At 41.6% G+C, this 18410-nt stretch overlaps 1 protein-coding gene across 1 annotated transcript in view; it reads right to left on the reverse strand.

Moving 5' to 3' along the window:
* Window positions 1-226: 226 nt before the first annotated feature.
* The window catches only part of SLC30A8 (solute carrier family 30 member 8), an 87300-nt gene continuing 69116 nt past the window's right edge, over window positions 227-18410 (reverse strand). The window contains exons 4-9 of the mRNA XM_061607470.1: window positions 13004-13150; window positions 10712-10865; window positions 7603-7792; window positions 3317-3422; window positions 1580-1714; window positions 227-616 (exon numbers count right to left, since the gene is read on the reverse strand). Of these exons, the coding sequence (XP_061463454.1) occupies window positions 471-616; window positions 1580-1714; window positions 3317-3422; window positions 7603-7792; window positions 10712-10865; window positions 13004-13150 (878 nt within the window). The 3' untranslated portion in view covers window positions 227-470. The remainder of the gene's footprint in view (window positions 617-1579; window positions 1715-3316; window positions 3423-7602; window positions 7793-10711; window positions 10866-13003; window positions 13151-18410) is intronic.

The raw sequence follows: 18410 nt of genomic DNA on the forward strand, positions 1-18410 counted from the left end.
AGGAATTTGGATTGCTCTGTTAGTTATCTACTGATTTTGCACTGTCTGAATGTTCAGATGCGATTCTCATCACAAAAAACAAACCCACACACATTTTGAGAGAAAACACATTTTCAGATGTTTATTTAAGATAAAATACATTTTAAAATAGATTTTTAAATACATAACTGCAGATTTCTTTTTTTAAGAAACATCACAGAATAATACTGAAATAGAGTGGAATGGATTTATGGGGGAACGCATGCAAAAGTGAAATGGAGAGGAAATAGAATGATTCATTGATCCCTAATTGGAGCTGTCAACAATAAACTAATGAAACTGTACATTCTGCAATCTGCAAAACCTTTATGCTGTAAGGCGACTTGGTTTTCAGTGCAGTTTAGTTTGGGGCTTAGCAACCCCTATTCATCCAGCTTGTTTATTAGCAATGGGCTCATCAAAGGGCAGATTATTAGTGCAACCCAATAATTTCATTCTGTTGGGTCTTGACAGAAAACACAGTCTGGTTTCTGGTCTGCTTTGGCTTCGATTTGAAGGGTAACTGCGTAAAAGTGGTAAGTGTCAAATAGAACTTCAGTAATTTTATTCAAAACCTGTTGCTTCTCTGGAGTATCCCCTGTAGGAGACAAACACAAGGAATTAATGGATGAACTGCATGTTTTGCAGTTCTAAGAGCAACAGATTTCCTATGCAATTATGGAATGTTAAACAATGGGGGGGCAGGCAGGAGGACTGGCAAAAACTTGTAGGCCGCTTCCAGACTGTCACTCTTTTGTGGGTGGAATTCAGTTACATACAAGCAAATTCAGGTTGCACAATTTAAGCATCTTTGGTGCTCTTAGGCAACAAAGCCATTTTTTAAAAAGAAAATCAGACTTTTTGCAATAATGAAAGTGATGGGGAATGCACTGGAAAGAATAACTTAGCACATCATCATACAATCTCACCACAAACAAATCAGAATGAATGCACAATATAACATCCCCACAAACTTTGTGCAAGAATATCAGGAGAAATGCTCAATAAACAGTGGATGTCACATCATCTCTCTGCAAACTTTGTGCAAACAAATCAGGATGAATCTCCAGTGAACCAGTCATCTGGAAGTTACCCTAATGATTTCCAAATGCAACTTCTCTTTTAAAGTATACACTTCCATTCCTTTTTCCAGGTCAGGAAAGTTATATTTCTACTGTGGACAGAGGGATCATCTAAGGTTTGGCCTCAGAGAACAGTGGCTCCCATCAGACCTCCTAGCAAAGGCCATGTTGTGGCTGAGATTTCAGTTGCCGCCCTGGGCTCCTTCTGGGATGGGTGGGATATAAACAAACATGCAAACAAACTTCTGCCTCAGAGCCCACACTTGGGGAAGTTACTATATTCCAAGCTCTCAGAAAGAGTTTCCTTTTATTGCAGTGGATGTAGGCTTTGAGTTGCAACTATAAGACGCACAACAATAAGATTTTTATCTTCTTGTGTCCCCTTTTAAAATAAACAAGCAATGACCACAGATAGATAGTGGCATCTTCCCAAGAAATCATTTGAATACTGGCTTTCCTTTTTACAGACATGCACTAACCTGTGACGATGTGGGCTGATAGGATTATCTGGTTCATTGTTAGAGACCAAAGATGAAGGCTGTGAACAGATTCCACTTTGTCTACTGCTAGAATTCTCTCTTTCACTGCATCATAGGTAAGTCCCCTTGGGGTCCCTGTAGAAAAGAAGGTAGATGCCTTTTTTTCTTTCCAAAATAAGTACTAGATGCATTCACTTAAATACTTTTTTGAACCTATATTGTTAGAAATACATCATTTCTGAACTCATCCACATGTTTCCAGTCCCAAACTATCTATTATAATCCATCCGTTAAATTTATATCCTGCCCTTCCTCCCAGAAGGAGCCCAGAGTGGTAAACAAAAGCACTAAAAGCATCTTTAAAACATTTTAAAAATAAAACATCTTTAAAAACATCTTTAAAAATAAATCTTTAAAACATCTTTTAGGTTGAGACCTATCCCAGTCTGCGTCTGTGTTAGAATTGCTTAATATGTTTTTTTAAATGTTTTTAACCCTTTTTTAAAGTTGTTTTTTAAAAAATGTTTTTAACGCTGTTTTGTTTTAATGTATTTTAAGATCTGTTTTTGTGATGTTTTAAAATATTTTTAGTGCTTTGTTTGCTGCCCTGGGCTGCTGCTGGGAGGAAGGGTGGGATACAAATTAAATAATAATAATAATAATAAATAAATAATTTTTTTTTAAAAAAAACAACTAAAAACAATTCCAACACAGCAGAGCTTGGAAAAGTTACTTTTTAAAACTACAACTCCCATCAGCCCCAGCCAGCATGGCCACTGGATTGGGCTGATGGGAGTTGTAGTTCAAAAAAGTAACTTTGCCAAGCTCTGCAACACAGATATAGACTGCGCAAAGTTCTCAACTTAAAAGTCTTTTGAAAGAGGAAGATCTTCAACAGGACCAAAAAAGCAACAGAGATGGTGCCTGTTTAATATTTAATAGGAGTAAATTCCAAAGGGTTGGTGCCACAATACTAAAGGTTCTTCTTCCTGTTGTTGAAAAACAGGTGTGTGTACCACTACCCATTCACCATGCACATAATGCTACCGGTAGGCATAGAGTCCCAATTCACACAATATTTTTGCCTCTCTCAAAAATGTGGGAATATTTGTGAAACTCAGATCTCTTCATATATGGGCCTTGCATGTTACACTGTGTGACTAAGAGAAACAGAGGGAGGGAAAGAGAGGTACCCATTCCGCCACTACAGCAAGTGAAAACACAACGGAAGAACAGTCACATCCACACCATACATTTGAAGCACATGGCTTACCCCAAATAATCCTGGGAACTATTTTAAATATTCTGGCTTTTAATTGATATTTTCTGTTCCCATTTTATCTCAAGTGCCTTTGAGACTTTGAAAAATTCAGTAAAATGTAATAATTATGATAAACTTATTGAGTAGCCATGCATAATCTAATGTTTTAGAACTGTGGATACTGTAATTTTTATGACATGATTAACTGTTGTATTATATATTAATCATTGTTGGTTCATTCCTTGATATTCTGTAAGTTCCTTTTGTCATGGATGGAATACTGCCTGGACACCTCTGCTATAGATCACTTTGAGATCCATCATGCAAAGATGGAGGGATAATAAATAATATAAATATTAGAAAGAAAGAAAGAAAGAAAGAAAGAAAGAAAGAAAGAAAGAAAGAAAGAAAGAAAGAAAAAGTAAGTAAGTAAGTTGATTCTGCAGGAAAATAGTTGTACATATAAAACATCTTACCTTCCATCAACACAAGCAAAATGTCTCGTAAAATAGTGATGGTTGTCATCAGAATAAATATGGAAAAAATAAATGTGCAGATTGGATCAGCAATTTTGTATTCTGGCTAGAAAAAAACAAGAACATTTATTCAGTGAACAAACCTCTTTCTGTTGATCAGTACTATTTTTAAACTGGTTTATGCTAACCCCAAATGCCTTGTGGTTGCCACCACAGCTTTGTAAATAGATTGAACCAATGTTGGTAAGAGTTAACCATCTTGGAACCCACACTCCGGGGCCTATTTTCTCCACCATTACTCTCACAGCAGTGTCAGTAACAATTGTCAATACTTCAGGGAATGAAGTTCGGACAAAATGACTTAATATAACAAAATAATGTTTTGTAATTAACAACAACAAATGACTGAGTGAATACTCTGAATTAAATGAATTTTTGTAAGACAGCCTGTGGGAGGTGAGACCTTCAGCTTTCCCTCAAACTGCAACACACCTCCAATATTCCCTCCAGTATCTGAAGACTAGTTGTTGTGGATCACTTACAGGAGAGTGCTATTGAGCTAATGTCCTGCTTGTGGGCGTCCCATACGCATCTGGTTGGACACTGGGAGAACAGAATGTTGCACTACATAAGAAGAGCCCTTCTGGATTAGGCCAACAGTGTTCTCACACTGGCCAACCAGATGTCTATGGGAAGCCTGCAAGCAGGACATGAGTGCAACAGAGCTCTCCGCACTTGAGATCCCCAGCATTCAGAGGCACTCTGCCTCTGACAGTGGAGGTAGAACATAGCTATCATGGCTAGGTAAATCTTGGGTCTGATCTAGAAAGGCTCTTTTTTACGTTCTTACACTCTCACATCTCCATTTTATGCCTTGTTTATAGGCGTTATTTATTAAACTAAGGTATTCTGTCAGTCAGTTCTACTACATCAGCAGCTGCTAGCTCAATTGTCAGGCTGGCTAATCTAGGGTAGAACACATGGGTAAGAGGCAAAGTTCTCTGCTATCATGCAGTTGACTCATGGGTGATTAAAGCTGCTGGTGTCAGCCTAGTGCAATGCCTCTTCTGAGATGTAGTCTGCAGAAAGAACCAGTGGCATACCAAACATATTTCTGCCACTTTACATTCCTTCTTGAGTCCACCTGTAAGGAGGTCAACTGGGGTGAAAAGGATCCTCTTGGCCATTAGATGGGTATTGTTGAGCAGTGGGCCAGCTGGTCTCAGGGCCATTCTAGATGTCCTTTTTATTGCACATTCACAGAATCATAGAATAGTAGAGTTGGAAGGGGCCTATAAGACCATCTAGTCCTACCACCTGCTCAATGCAGGAATCCCAGTTAAACTGTACCCAACAAGTGGCTGTCCAGCTACCTCCTGAATGCCTCGTGTTGGAGAACCCACCACCTCCTGAGGTAATTGGTTCCATTGTTATACTGTTCTTTTAGAATGTTTTTCCTGATGTTCAGCCAAAATCTGGCTTTCTATAACTTGAGCTTGTTATTCCATGTCCTGCACTCTGGGATGATTCAGAGGAGATCCTGGCCCTCCTCTGTGTGGCAACCTTTCAAGTACTTGAAGAGTGCTAACATATCTCCCCTCTTCTCAAGGCTAAACATGCCCAGTTCTTCCAGTCTCTCCTCACAGGTCTTTGTTTCCAGTCCCGTCATCATTCTTGTACTCATGAAATTTGTACTCATGATGCTATCGGGGTGGTCCTATGCAGTCCAACTATAATGTTTGTCCCTGCAAAAGTTGTAGGGTGGTCATACCGGTGCATGTCCTGTAACTTCTTGATGAAAATCCTATTGCAGCAGGGCCCCAGTATCTCTTGTTCTCCATTCAGCCTTAGTAGATGGGTCGCTGTGATGTTCCACACTTTTATGTTAAAATGGTGCATGTGTTGGTATTATGTTATTTATGGTAAGTGGGTAGAATGATTAAAGTAAATGGTGAGTGTTGGGAGGGGGAATAAGTGTGGTAGAATGTTGGTGCAGGCTGGTTTATGATTGGTTGAGTGAATGGGGGGCAAGAGTTTTGTATTTGAGTGTTTGGCAGTTGAACAGTAGATAGGGATTCATCTTGGAAGAAAGAGGGTGGGAAGAATGGTTGTAGTGGGGGAGTTAGGCAGGACGTTATTGGTAATAATAGAATAATTTAATGAGTGTACTTCATCCAGAAGTAAATGTTTATTTGTAACCACATGCTTAAGACCCTGAGCACAAAGTATTCTTATTCATATTCAAATGTTATTTAATAAATCACTTTGGTTCAAAACACGCCTGGTTATTTGGCCAGCTACTATAATACATACAAGGACTGATATAAATATAAACAAGGATTGTGAAACGGTATTAAATGGTGGCAGTGAAATTACCTCACAGTACAGTAGCAGGTTAAGGAAGCAAATCCATAGTTGTGATCTTAAGAAAGGATACAAAGAGGCATGGGGGGTGAGGCTTGCCTGCAAAGCTGGTGGATATAGCAAGGGCTGAGGAAATAACGCAGTGTTGCTATATAAAAGTGTATTTGGGTACAAATAAACAACGTGACCCCTCATCTGCTACTTCAGACAAGGAGGTGGTGGTGATGGGTGAACAGAGAGGTGAAGGCATGACAGTCACGTCTCCCCTGAATATACAAAGTACAGAAGAGGCTATGTCTGACAGGGAATAGAAAAATCTGGTGGTAGTGAACACTGTGATAGCCTGCCTCCCAACTTCCAAAATGTGTGAAACCTGACAAGCATGACTGCCTTGTGATTGGCTGGATCCAGCCACCTGTCAAGACTCACCTGGGTCAGAAACTCTTTAAAGACTGACTGTTGCCAAACAGTTGTTTGTCCTCCCCATATCACTCAACTGACTGTCTACACTGCTACACATGAGAAGACCAGATGTCTGTTTGTAAGTAACTATATTAGGATAAATAGGCTTGAACTAAAAGGCTATTTTTGTTGTTTTTCTTGAAGCAACATCCTGCCTCTTCCATTCTTTTTTTAAAATTTTAAATAGACTTCATAAAATTTGGCTGTTGAGGTCTTGGGTGCATTTATGCCAAAACTCTCAGGGTTATTCCAGCCTCTCATGCACCTAATTGCTTGGTTCATGCTAAGTGTGTATATGAGTGGAGTTAGAAAAAAGCCAGCTACTTTGATTTCCAGGGAGGGACAGGTAAGCTGGATGTTATCTCTGCTTCTCCTAGTAAGTATTTTCCATGGATCTGCAGAAAACACTCCTGTCCAGGCTTAGCAGGAGCATAAGAGTTGTGGTGACAGCCTACTTGCCAGCGTCTGGAATGACTGGCTTATCCAGACTAGCAGTCACAGATGGAAGGGAGTGAAAAGTTCCTTACGCTCTCCTTCCGTTACGCCCATAACGTTTTATATCACAGAAGTTCTGGGGGATTTTTTTTGTTCCCATTTCTGCACTATAGCCCCTTCCAGGCAGCAGTGTGTTAGCACTGGGAAAGTACTGTAGAACAACTAATAAAGAAATATAGATCCACCACTAATGCACTACTATTATGTCAAGAACATGTTGCAGAATCCATCCACAATAAAACACCAGTCTGGAGGGGCCATTTGTTTATATTGCTCAAATTCGGCGTCTACTGAACACCTTCCCTTTTCCACAAGCCTTTTAAGTAGAGACCTTATCTCAATCTGGTTCTGTGTTGGAATTGCTTTTTAAGATGTTTTTAAAGCTTTTTTTTTTAAAGATGTTTTGTTTAATGTGTTAGTTTTAGAGTGTTTTTAGTGTTTTTGTTTGCCACCCTGGGCTCCTACCGTGAGGAAGGGCGGGATATAAATTTAATTAACAACAACAACAATAATAATAAAATAAGTTCTGCTAGCAGGCTTCCCATAGGTATCTAGTTGTCCACTGGCAGAACAGGATGCTGGACTAGATGGGCCTTTGGTCTGATGCAGCAGGGCGCTCTCTCTCTCTCTCTCTCTCTGTGAGTGTGTGTATACATGCGTAAGCATGCACATGGGGATTTGCAGGCCTTAAGCTGCTACAGCTAAAGGAGAGAGAGCAAGAGAAGAAGCAAAAACAAAGTGAGGAAAGAGAGAATGAAGAGGCCCATACCATCCTTCTTACAAAATTACTGCTGGTATGAAAAACCTGCTGTGCTCTCAGTGACCATTGTTATTTCTGGAAACAAGCAGAACTGCCATTGCCTCAATTACAACATGCGTCCTGAAGGCAGAGATGCCTTGTAATTGTTATGAAAATAGCTGCATCCTTAATTGTTATGAAGGTAAGTAAACTCAATAAAACTGACCTTAAAGAAGATTATGAGCGCACTAATTAGCACGCTAAGGCTCTGAAACAGATCTCCGATGGCATGGATGAAGGCAGCCCTTACACTGGCATTGGCCAACAGTTGTTCTGCGTCTGATGATTTACGGTGATGGGCCCCATGGGCATGGTGAAGGTGTTTATGTCCCGTTGGGTGCAGAGTCAGACTTAATCTGCAAGAATCACACCAGTAAGAGTGCTCATCATTTTTCTCCTTTGCTTTTATAGCAATTTGGTGACAAAGCTATTGAAAACTGAGGAGTGCAATTTGATTTATTTATTTATTGCTGCCCTATGTTTTTTCGTTACCATTGAACTGTTTTTTTATGTACTGTTTTAAACTTTAATTTGATTTTGTATACCACTTTGAATAATTTTATTATAAAAGCAATATGTAACTTTTGTATGTCAAAATAACCAGAAAAAAACCTACACGTTCTTTGCTAAGTGCAAAACACACACATGTAAAAATAAGCCCTTAGAGTTAGCATAAAACAATCTTTACACACTATAACATGCAATTTACAAAAGGAAACCATGTATCTATTTTACTCCCTCTTGTATTTCTTGAGCATATAAAGCAAATATCCCCACAGCTTATAATGCTTAACAGTTTTAGCATGTCAACTGTAATCACAAGCTGTGCTTACACACACTAGGTGGGTTGTGGTTATTATGGGCAGGAGTTTTGGCAGACAGGGCAATTTGTCTCTCCCCTGCCCCACCCCAGACTGCTGAAGTCCTAGCATGTGGTGATTCCTCTGCTCTTTCTTCAGATCATTCCTTACTTTTCCCATTAAGCCTTTGGCTTATGTCCCTGATCCTCAAATCGTAATGAAGCCAAGAATGCACAATTACAACTGCATTTTTTCTCCCTGCCCTCTTTCCTTCTTCTGTAGTCTCCTTAGCTATCAAAATCCAGATTGTAAACTCCTGGACACTAGCAGTCTTCCTTCTTGTCATAATGCTATTCTCAGTAATTACAATAACATTTAGATCAGGACTGTTCTTTGTACAAATCTGACAAACTCTAAGCATCCCTTCCCTGAATATTGTGACCCATTCCCAAGCTTGTGGTTTTTCAGCTTGTCACCACCTACTAGGGATGGGGGATAAATTCAATTCAGTTCGCAATCAAATCCGCACTTTCCGAAACAATCTAAGAAGTAAAACACAGAGATCCTTCAAAATTCACACGTCTCCAAATTTTGCAGTGTCGTTCTCCAAGCAACATTTACAAAAGTATATATATTAGGGAAAGTTTACATAACAATGCATATATTATTGAAAAATAACATACACAAATGCATTATAATAAGAAAAATGGCCTGCAAAAATGTGTATGCTAGTCAGAAATGCATACAAAAATGTGTTTAGTAGGAGAAATTCACACTAAAATGCTGAAATTTTTTTGTGAGGATTTAAAAAAAAAGAAACCCTACAAATTGCTGCAGAAATATGGAGAAGTGAATTTACACTTGGAAAAATGAGAAACTGAGAAAATAAAAATTAATAGATCTTTCCATCCCTGCCACTGACACAGCTGCCAACAGAGGTAGCTATTATTGGACAATTGTCAAGGCCCATGCCCCTGCAAGCGGGGGCACTGCCACTCTCTGGAGAATCCTGTTCTGCATCCTCTTTGCTGTCTCTGCTTATGTTCACCTGCTGTCTCCAGCCATGCAAGCAACAGTGACAATATAATGGCCGCATCCTCCACCAACCTCTTTGTGGTTGTACGGATTGAGAAAAGAGAGAGAGGGCAAACAAATGGGTAGTGATCCCTTGCGAAGAGAAAAAGTGTCCATTGTGGCCAAGTGTCTAGGTGCCCCCCCCAAAAGCTATGGGAAGGTCTCTAGCTCGGTGGAGGGGCACCTGTTTTGCATGCAGAAGGTCCCAGGTTCAGTCAACGGCATCTCCAGATAGGGCAGGACATGTCCCCTGCCTGAAACTGTGGAGACCTGCTGCTAGTCAGTATCAACAGTACTGAGCTAGATGGACTAAGGATCTGACTCAGTATAAGGTAGCTTCCTGTGTTCCTAACCAGTAGTGCAGTGGCAAGTTCAGAAATGCAGGGCCCCTTCACGACAGTCACATCACACCCCCTCACAGACACTCCCCCAGGATTTGCTGTCTCTTCTGCAATTAAGGCTTTATAGAACCAGAATAAAACTGCTGTGTGCACAGGCTCTCCACCCCCTCAAACCTCTCTCTCTCTCTGGGGGCTAAATATTGCGAGAAACATTTTGATTGTAAGATTTCTGAATTGATCCAAGTGTGGGACTAGGATTTGGGAGACCAAGGTACTTTGTCATGAAGCTCACTTCTCACTTACCCTAGGAGCCAATCAGCATGAAAGGGGAGGTGTGTGTTAGCTATTGAGAAGAGTCTTCTGAGTGACTGACTCGCCTCCTTTCACTCTGATTGACTCCAATCAGCATGAAAGGATGAGGCAGCACATTGTTAGCCAAATAAGACTCTTCTCAGTGGCTAATGTGCTCCCTTTTCATGCTCATTGGCTTGTACATAGGGACCTTGTTCCCAAAAAAAGTAAGGAGTCTATGACTCCCCCCATGACCGTGGAAAACTACACCACCTAACCAGCACTGACCTCCAAGTAGGCTTGTTTCTCTACATCTCCACTGAAGAAAACAGATTCACATATCCAGAACTCGGCTAACATGCATAGTGATTACAAAGCATGTTATTGCTAGCTATGTCACATCTCACGACATGATCAGTTTCAAACCATTTTCTATAGACCTTCCCATGCACTTAAAACTGGATATAAGACAGATCATTTATAACACTATTTACATTTCATTTCACAATGCTCTGATTTTGGATCATGTGAATGGGCCCTGAGTAACTCTCCAAAGTTTATAAAGTACCCGTCATCTGATCTGTGGCTTCCAGCCACATCAAAATATCTAGTTTAGTTGAGCTCTATTCTCTTGGGAGGTTTCCCTGCCAAAATATAACTGCAAAACCGTATTAGACCAATTATCATTTATGAAAATGATCATGATAAGATGAGAATACTATTGATACAGTAGCATTTTTCAAAAAATAAGAAAAAAAGGACAACTTACATTAGGTTGGCTATTACTGCACAGACAGACGTAATGAGCATGACTGTAGTTTCAATTTCATATTGTGGGTGCAACAGCCTCATGATGGCTAAAAATATCAATATGCCAGTCACCACCCAAATGACGATTGCTGACAGGAAAGCTCCAAGAATTTCTAGTGGTTCAAATAATTGTTAGGATAGTACCATTCATCAGATATTTTTCATGATAATGAAAAGCTGTTTCTTTTTCTGTTGCTGTGACCTAAGCAGGCATAGGGCATATTACCTACTACACTACAGACTTTAAATAGTTAATGGCCATTCCATTGCTCCAGGGAATTCTGGAAAATGTAGGGTTCCCTAATTCTTAGTGCTCTCAGCAAATTCCCAATTCCCAGGATTCCTTTTTGGGAGTCATGATTTCCCTTCATTCCTTCATTCAGGGCCCCTCCAGATGTCCTTTTTGTTGAGCATTCATGATTATTTGTGTTCATGATGGTGTCAGGGTAGTTATAGTTATCCCACTTTCAATGCTGCTTGTGCCTGCATAAGTTTCAGGGTGGACATACAGCTTGACTTCCAATGAATGCATGTCCTATCACTTTCTGCTGAAATCCTGTAAGTTTCACATCACAAAGATTCCTGGGATTTTGTCCTGCTTTTGTTGTGCTATAGTGCAAGAGTGTCCTCCCAGACAGCAGTAATACAGTAAATATCCACAGGAATCATCACAGAATAAAGCAGAAAGATGTGTGGAATGTCCACTATAAATCTAACACCAATGCACTATTATTGCATTATTACTGATATTTGCAAAAAAGCATCAGTCTGGAGAGGCCCTCATTCATTCATAAAAACAACCTGACAAGGATCCCCAAATAAAATAACAAAACAAAACCTCATCAAGGTCAAAGCCATTGGTCAACAGCTAGAGACCCCTAGGCCAAATCCAGCCCATTCCCACCTAGGGATGTAAGAAGGCAGCGATTTCCATTCAGACCTGTCTTTGTCAGAATCAACACTGTTTCCATTCCACTGCAGTTTGGCTTCCACCAAATACTACATTATTTCTCTAGCTATCAGCTATTTAACATAACTTATATAATTATTTGCATAAGTTCCATATTTAACATAATTATGGACAATTATTTGCACACTATTCATTTCAATAAAAAGAAAACATCAAAACAATGTTCTTTTAAAGAAGTCATTAATTAGGTATTCTTTTTTTTAAAAAAAACACCACAAGATTGTTGTGATTGAACACCAATCATATTTGCTGGACTGGTTTTTGTCTTGGAGCTTGGGACAAAAATGTTGCTTCCATTTCCAACAAAATTCTGACATACCTTCTGCCACCTTTCCCACCCACCCCTCTTTCCAAGTTGCCAACCTGGATGCAAAATATATGTGGGGAAATAGATAACAGGACTTATCACCCAGATACTGCATCTTGAGAGCTGGCAGAAGATAGACTTGGATCTACAGGTAGATCTCTAGATTATTTGCAGCAGTTCAGCAAGGATGTTTGACTCCCAGTTGTTTGCAACAGCAAAAAAGAAAGCTTTGGGGAAAGCCAAGAGCAGTTTTATTAATCTAATGTAGGAGTGGAGAATCTTTGGCTCTTCACTTGTTGCTGAACTACAACTCCCATCAGTCCCAGCAAGAATGGCCAATGGCCTGGGATGATTGGAGTTATAATTCAGCAACATCCGGAGGGCCAAAGGCTCCCCACACCTGATCTAATGATTATGACCTCTATTTTGACACCCTGAAAAAATTCTTGGGCAGAATATATGCTCAGAGGCAATGTATCTCTTAATTCTAAGAAGCCTGAAGTCCTGAAGCTTGAAGTCCCAGACACCTGAAGTTTCCCCAGCTCTGTAGGTGGTGGTCAAGATGGCAGTAGTAGACAACAGCTATTTCTGTGTTCAGTGTGGCCCACAAGAAAAGCCAGGTAAGAACATAAAAAGAGACTGCTAGATCAGGCCACTGGCCCATCTAGTCCATCATCCTGTTCTCAGTGGACAACCAGGTGCCTATGGGAAGCTGGCAAGGAGGACCTGAGCACAAGAGCACTCTCCCCTCTTGTGGTTTCAAAGAGTTTATACCCGCCTTCCCCAACCTGGTGCCTTTCAAATGTTTTGGACTATAACTCCCATCATCCTATGCTGACTGCTGATGGGAGATTTAATCCAAAACATCTGGAGGGTAACAGTTTGGGGAAGGATGCTCTATGCTGATCTCTGATACATTGTCAAAGGAAGAACGTTTTCCATGTTGCATGGTCATATTGTATAACATTTGGTACCTGCTCTGTGCCATCCATAGGTTAATGTCTTACTGGAAGGTTTAGATGACAGCCACAAAGAAAAGATGCTGATCAGGAAGCTCATCAAGTCAACCAAAACATGGGACGCGTCTGTGATCACTGCGAGACTCCCTGCAATGTGTCCACCTAGGTGAAAGCAAATATGGCAGTTACTCAATCCAAGGAAACAAATGCTGAAAATGTCAGAAAAAACATGCACATGGTGGTAGATTTTCTGTCACTTGAATGTAATTGTGGCAACACCCATGCCTTCAAAATATTACAGTGAATGCTGGCTCCCCCAAGTATGACACTTTCATTTGGGCTCTAAATATTACATCAGAAGCAAATATCCTTCTGCATCTAACTTCAAGCTCTGAATTCTTAGCCATGAATTCTGAATTCTGCACACACAAACACACCTTGCCAAAAATGCACATCTGGTTGCTTTATTAGATATTACTATAGATTGGGGTGGAGACCATTTTTCAGCCCAAGGGCCATGTTCCCTCCTGAGCAACTTTCCGGGGGGCTTATGCCAGTGCAGGCAAAGTGGGCATAACAATTAACATCAATTTTACCTTTGTACAGTAGGGTAGATTCTACACACAATCTCCCCACCTATCCTCCATCCAGGCAAGCACGAGGCATTATCGCCGTGCATGGACACCAGCCATTTATTCCACTATTATTCCACTTCAAACCATCATGGCTTCCCCCAAAGAATCCTGGGAAGTGTAGCTTGTGAAGGGTGCTGAGAGTTGTTAAGAGACCCATATTCTCACAGAGCTACAATTTGCCATTGTGGTTTAACTTTCATTTCCTCTTCCCAGAAACCTCTTGAGAATTGTAGCTCTGTGAGGGGAACAGGTATCTTCTAACAGTTTTCAGTACACTTCACAAACTGCAATTCCCAGGATTCTTTGAGGGAAGCCATGACTGTTTAAAGTGGAACAATAGTGGAATAAACTTCTGGTGTGAATGCAGCTAAGCAGGCTGTGAAGCAGGGCTGGAGGGGACTGTGACTGGGGAAGCAGTGAGCCTGAGGAGAGTTCAGGGTGTCAGAAGGGCCACACTCAGCTCCAAGGCCTGAAATTTCACATCTCTGTTATAGATGTTGTTATTTTATATATATTGTAGATGTTCTTTATGTGGAAGTAAAGAAAACTGGCAAACTTTTGTTTTTTCCCTCTACAATTTATTGTTCAAATATTTGATTTTTAAAAGAATTTAGAACATAACCACAATTCCAAGTTTTGCAGGGGGCAGAGCTTCATCAAGATCCTCTGAGAGGGACCCTTTTCTCCTAACAGCGGTTGCCACTATTCATTCATTCTCCTATTGTCACCATCTGCTAGACCACTGGTCCCCAGACTGTTTTTTCCCCACGGACCGCTTGAAAATTGCTGAAGGTCTTGGTGGACCCTGTGAGGCGTCCTTCCCTGGCTCTCCCTGTCAGGTTCCTACCTGCTCGTGGTTACTGCCTGTCACTAGGCACCACCAGGGACTCCACCAGTCCGGACCGCTCTCTCTTACGGTTTCTCTCCCCGCTCTAGCACAGATCTCAACAGATCCCCCTGTTAGGCAACCACCAGTAACGTCCCAATACTAGTATTCCCAGAGACTCTGAATACTGGTATTGTTATTCTCTTCACCGCTGCCACCATTTGTTACAGTTCCCCTTCAGCCTTGGTCATTACCTTACCCTCCCTTCTGGTCTGTGAAACCCCAGCCAAGGATCAGGCCTTTGGTAAACCAAATTAAGTATTTATTACAGATAACAAAGCTAACAAGATTAACAAGATTTCTTCTTAAGGCACATAAGCATATGGTTTTACTCAATACTAATCCGAACTCCACCTCCCTCCTGGTAAACAACTCTCTAAACCCCACCAAGCAACCCACTCAGTTCTCTTCTCCCCCCCAGATTCCACTCTCACTCTTCCTTTTATACATTCAGCCATTTTAAACACTCAGCCAATCATCTCGCATTCTACTGCCCATTCACTCCCCCTCCTCTTTCACTCCACTTACCATGTATCTTCTAAAACAACAACACTTACCATATATACATTAATATAGGAACATCACATTTCCCCCCCCTTAAACAACAGCAGAGTATTATTCCTGTTCCAGGATTTATACGTCGCGTTAACAAATGAAAGTCTCTATGGGGAAAATGTCTTTCTTTGTTCCTCTGTCTGGTCACGTCACTGCAGTCCCAGCCACTTGCCTGGAAAGTCCATCGGCCAGTACATTGTCCTTGCCTTTGATGAACTGGAAGTCCACTTGATAGTCCTGTAGGGCCCAGGACCACCTCTGCAGCATAGTGTTATGGTTTTTCATAGTCTGCAACCATAACAAGGCCCGATGATCCGTAGTCACTGTGAATCTTCGTCCCCACACGTATGGGCGCAACTTGTTCAGTCCCCACATGACCGCTAGGCACTCCTTCTGGACCGACGAATAGTTTTTCTCCCTCGGCGTCAGCTTGTGACTCAGGTACGCCACTGGATGTCTGGTGCCTTCTCTCTCCTGTAGCAAGACGACTCCCAGCGCCAGGTCCGACGCATCTGTAGCCACGATGAATGGTTTCTCATAGTCTGGTGCTATTTATATGGGTCCTTGGCACAAGGCTTGCTTCAGTAGATCAAAAGCCTTCTGACATTCATCCGTCCATACCACACGCTCAGAACACTTCTTCTTTGTTAATTCATGCAAGGGGGTTGCTATTTCCCCAAACTTTCTCACAAACTTCCTATAAAATCCAGCCACACCCAGAAATGCCCTTACTTGTTTTTTGGTTAAGGGGATCGGCCACGCTTGTATTGCCTCCACCTTGCTCCATAAGGGGGTGATTTTCCCACTCCCCACCTTATGTCCTAAATAGATTACTTCCTTTAGTCCAAACTGGCATTTCTTAGCTTTTATTGTGAGGCCTGCTTTTCTTAAGGCCTCCAATACTGTTGTCAGGTGTTGGACATGCTCAGGCACCGACTTGCTAAAAATGGCCACGTCATCGATATAGGCCACTGCAAAATCTGACATGCCTCGCAACACAGTATTGATTAGCCTCTGAAATGAACTTGGTGAGTTCCTTAGTCCCATGGGTAAGGTCACAAACTCATATAACCCATCTGGTGTACTGAAGGCAGTTTTGGCTCTGGATTGCTCGTCTAGTTCCATTTGCCAAAATCCTTTACAGAGATCTAGTGTAGAGATAATGGTTACTGCCCCCAATAACTCTAACATTGCGTCTACCCTAGGCATAGGATCTGGGACAATAATTTTATTGATTAGCCGATAATCAATGCAAAACCTTGTCGTTCCATCTTTTTTCGGAACCAGGACAATACTTGAGGCCCAGGGACTGATGGATTCCCTGATCACTCCTAATTCCAGCATATCTTCCACCTCCTTTTTGATCTCATTCAAAACTTTCCCATTTACACGGTACAGAACAGATCTGATTGGGGCATGATCTCCAGTATCAATGGAATGTATAACTATACTGGTTCGACCAGGTTTGTTGCTAAAGAGATTCCTATAGGTTTTCAAAACTCTCAGAATCTCTTCTTTTACTTCCTCCTTCACCTCCTCTGACCATTCCAATTGATCTACCCCTCCTTTGTCTTTGCTTTCCTGTACCAAATCTGGAAGTTCAGGCCCACTTCCCTCAGGGAATAAGGTAACTTGCAACACCTGTACATCCCTGGTATGGTAAGGCTTCAACATATTTACATGAACCACTTTGCTTTTGTCCAATTGGTCTGTGGTGATTACATACGTCACTGTGTCAAGCCTTTCTCTGATGGTATATGGTCCCACCCAGTTAGCCTGTAATTTGTCATGTTTCCTGGGTATGAACGCCATAACCATATCTCCCACATCATACACACGTTCCCTGGCTGTTCTGTCATACCAGTAACTTTGCTTCTGCTGAGCTTGACTGAGATTCTCTTTCACCACTTCCATCATTTGTTTCACTGGTTCACATTCACCCTTTCTCTCAGCAGGCATCCACAGTCTATATAAAATCCCATTCTCACACACAACTTGATTCCTCAGTCTGTCAGTGAAAGGAATCTGTTGGGTCAGGGCTTGTTCCTTTATCTGCTTCAGACTTATATCTTTATGCAGCTCTTCCCTGAATTGATCTGCTTCTTCCCCAGAGACCACTTGATACAGTTTGTCTCCTTCAGCAGGCCTGCTAGTGGTTGCTATGGTGACCTGAGGCTGGTTAACAGATTCCACCCTGTTTGTTTCAGCCCCCCTTAATATGGCTTCTTTTTCTCTGCCAATTTGCTGTCTGGTCACTACATAGATCTTTCCTTGGGCTCCCATTACATCTCTTCCCAGTATTACTGGTTCTTGTTGCTGGGCATTAATGCCTACTTTATATCGGCCCTCTCGGCCTCTCCAAGTCATATCCACCAGGGCCACAGGCAAACTTTCTGGTTGACCCCTCACTCCTTGGATAGTCACAGTTTCCTGAGGTAATATTACCTCAGATTTTATTAAATCTGGCCTCAGTAATGTCTGAGCGGCACCAGTATCAAGCAATGCCCAATAATTTGCCCCTTGTACACTCACTTCCTCTCTCAGACTTGAATCAAAGTCTGTTACTTCTGTCCAGTTTATCTGGCAGAACTGAACCTTTTTCGCTGTTTCTAAAGCCTTGGGCTCTGTTTTCACTGTCCTTGTCTGAGCAGGATTACTAATGGGGTTGGCAACCTCACATTGAAAACGTAGGTGCCCCGGTCTACCACATTTGTAGCATAATTTCTCCTCACTTTTAGGGTACACAGATCCACTCTGGGGTGTCCTATGCCCTTCAGATTTTACTGGAGGACTCACTCGCTGTGGTACCACATCCCTTCTGCCAGCGTTATATGGTCTGGGTTTAAAATCTCTTGATGTTTTCCCCACCCAGCCAGTTCTGTTGGAGGCGAAGTGATCCGCCATCTCGGCGGCCTCCTGCACAGATGTAGGGGAACGGTCTTTGACCAGGAGCCTTATTTCTGGTGGTAACTGATGGTATAATTGATCCAATATCATGAGGTTTTTCACCTCCTCCACAGACTGAGCTTTTGCACTTGTCAGCCATTTCCCAAATATGTCCATCAGTTTTGCCCCCAGCTCCACGAAAGACCTCCCTGTCTGTATCTGGCAGTTTCTGAAAAGCTTTCTAAAATAATCAGGCCCCAGTCTGAATCTTTTAAACACTGCTTCTTTGAATTCAGCATAGGTGACGGGCCTATCTGAGGGGAAATATTGGTATACCTCAGCCAATTCCCCTTTAATCAGGTTTGATAAATACTGCATGTATTTATCTTCAGGTAGCCCCCACAACTGAGCTGCTTTTTCAAAGGTGCTGAGGTAAATTTGAGGATCTTGACCAGGCTCA

This window comes from Rhineura floridana, chromosome 1, assembly GCF_030035675.1.
Source record: "Rhineura floridana isolate rRhiFlo1 chromosome 1, rRhiFlo1.hap2, whole genome shotgun sequence".
Lineage (NCBI taxonomy): Eukaryota > Metazoa > Chordata > Lepidosauria > Squamata > Rhineuridae > Rhineura > Rhineura floridana.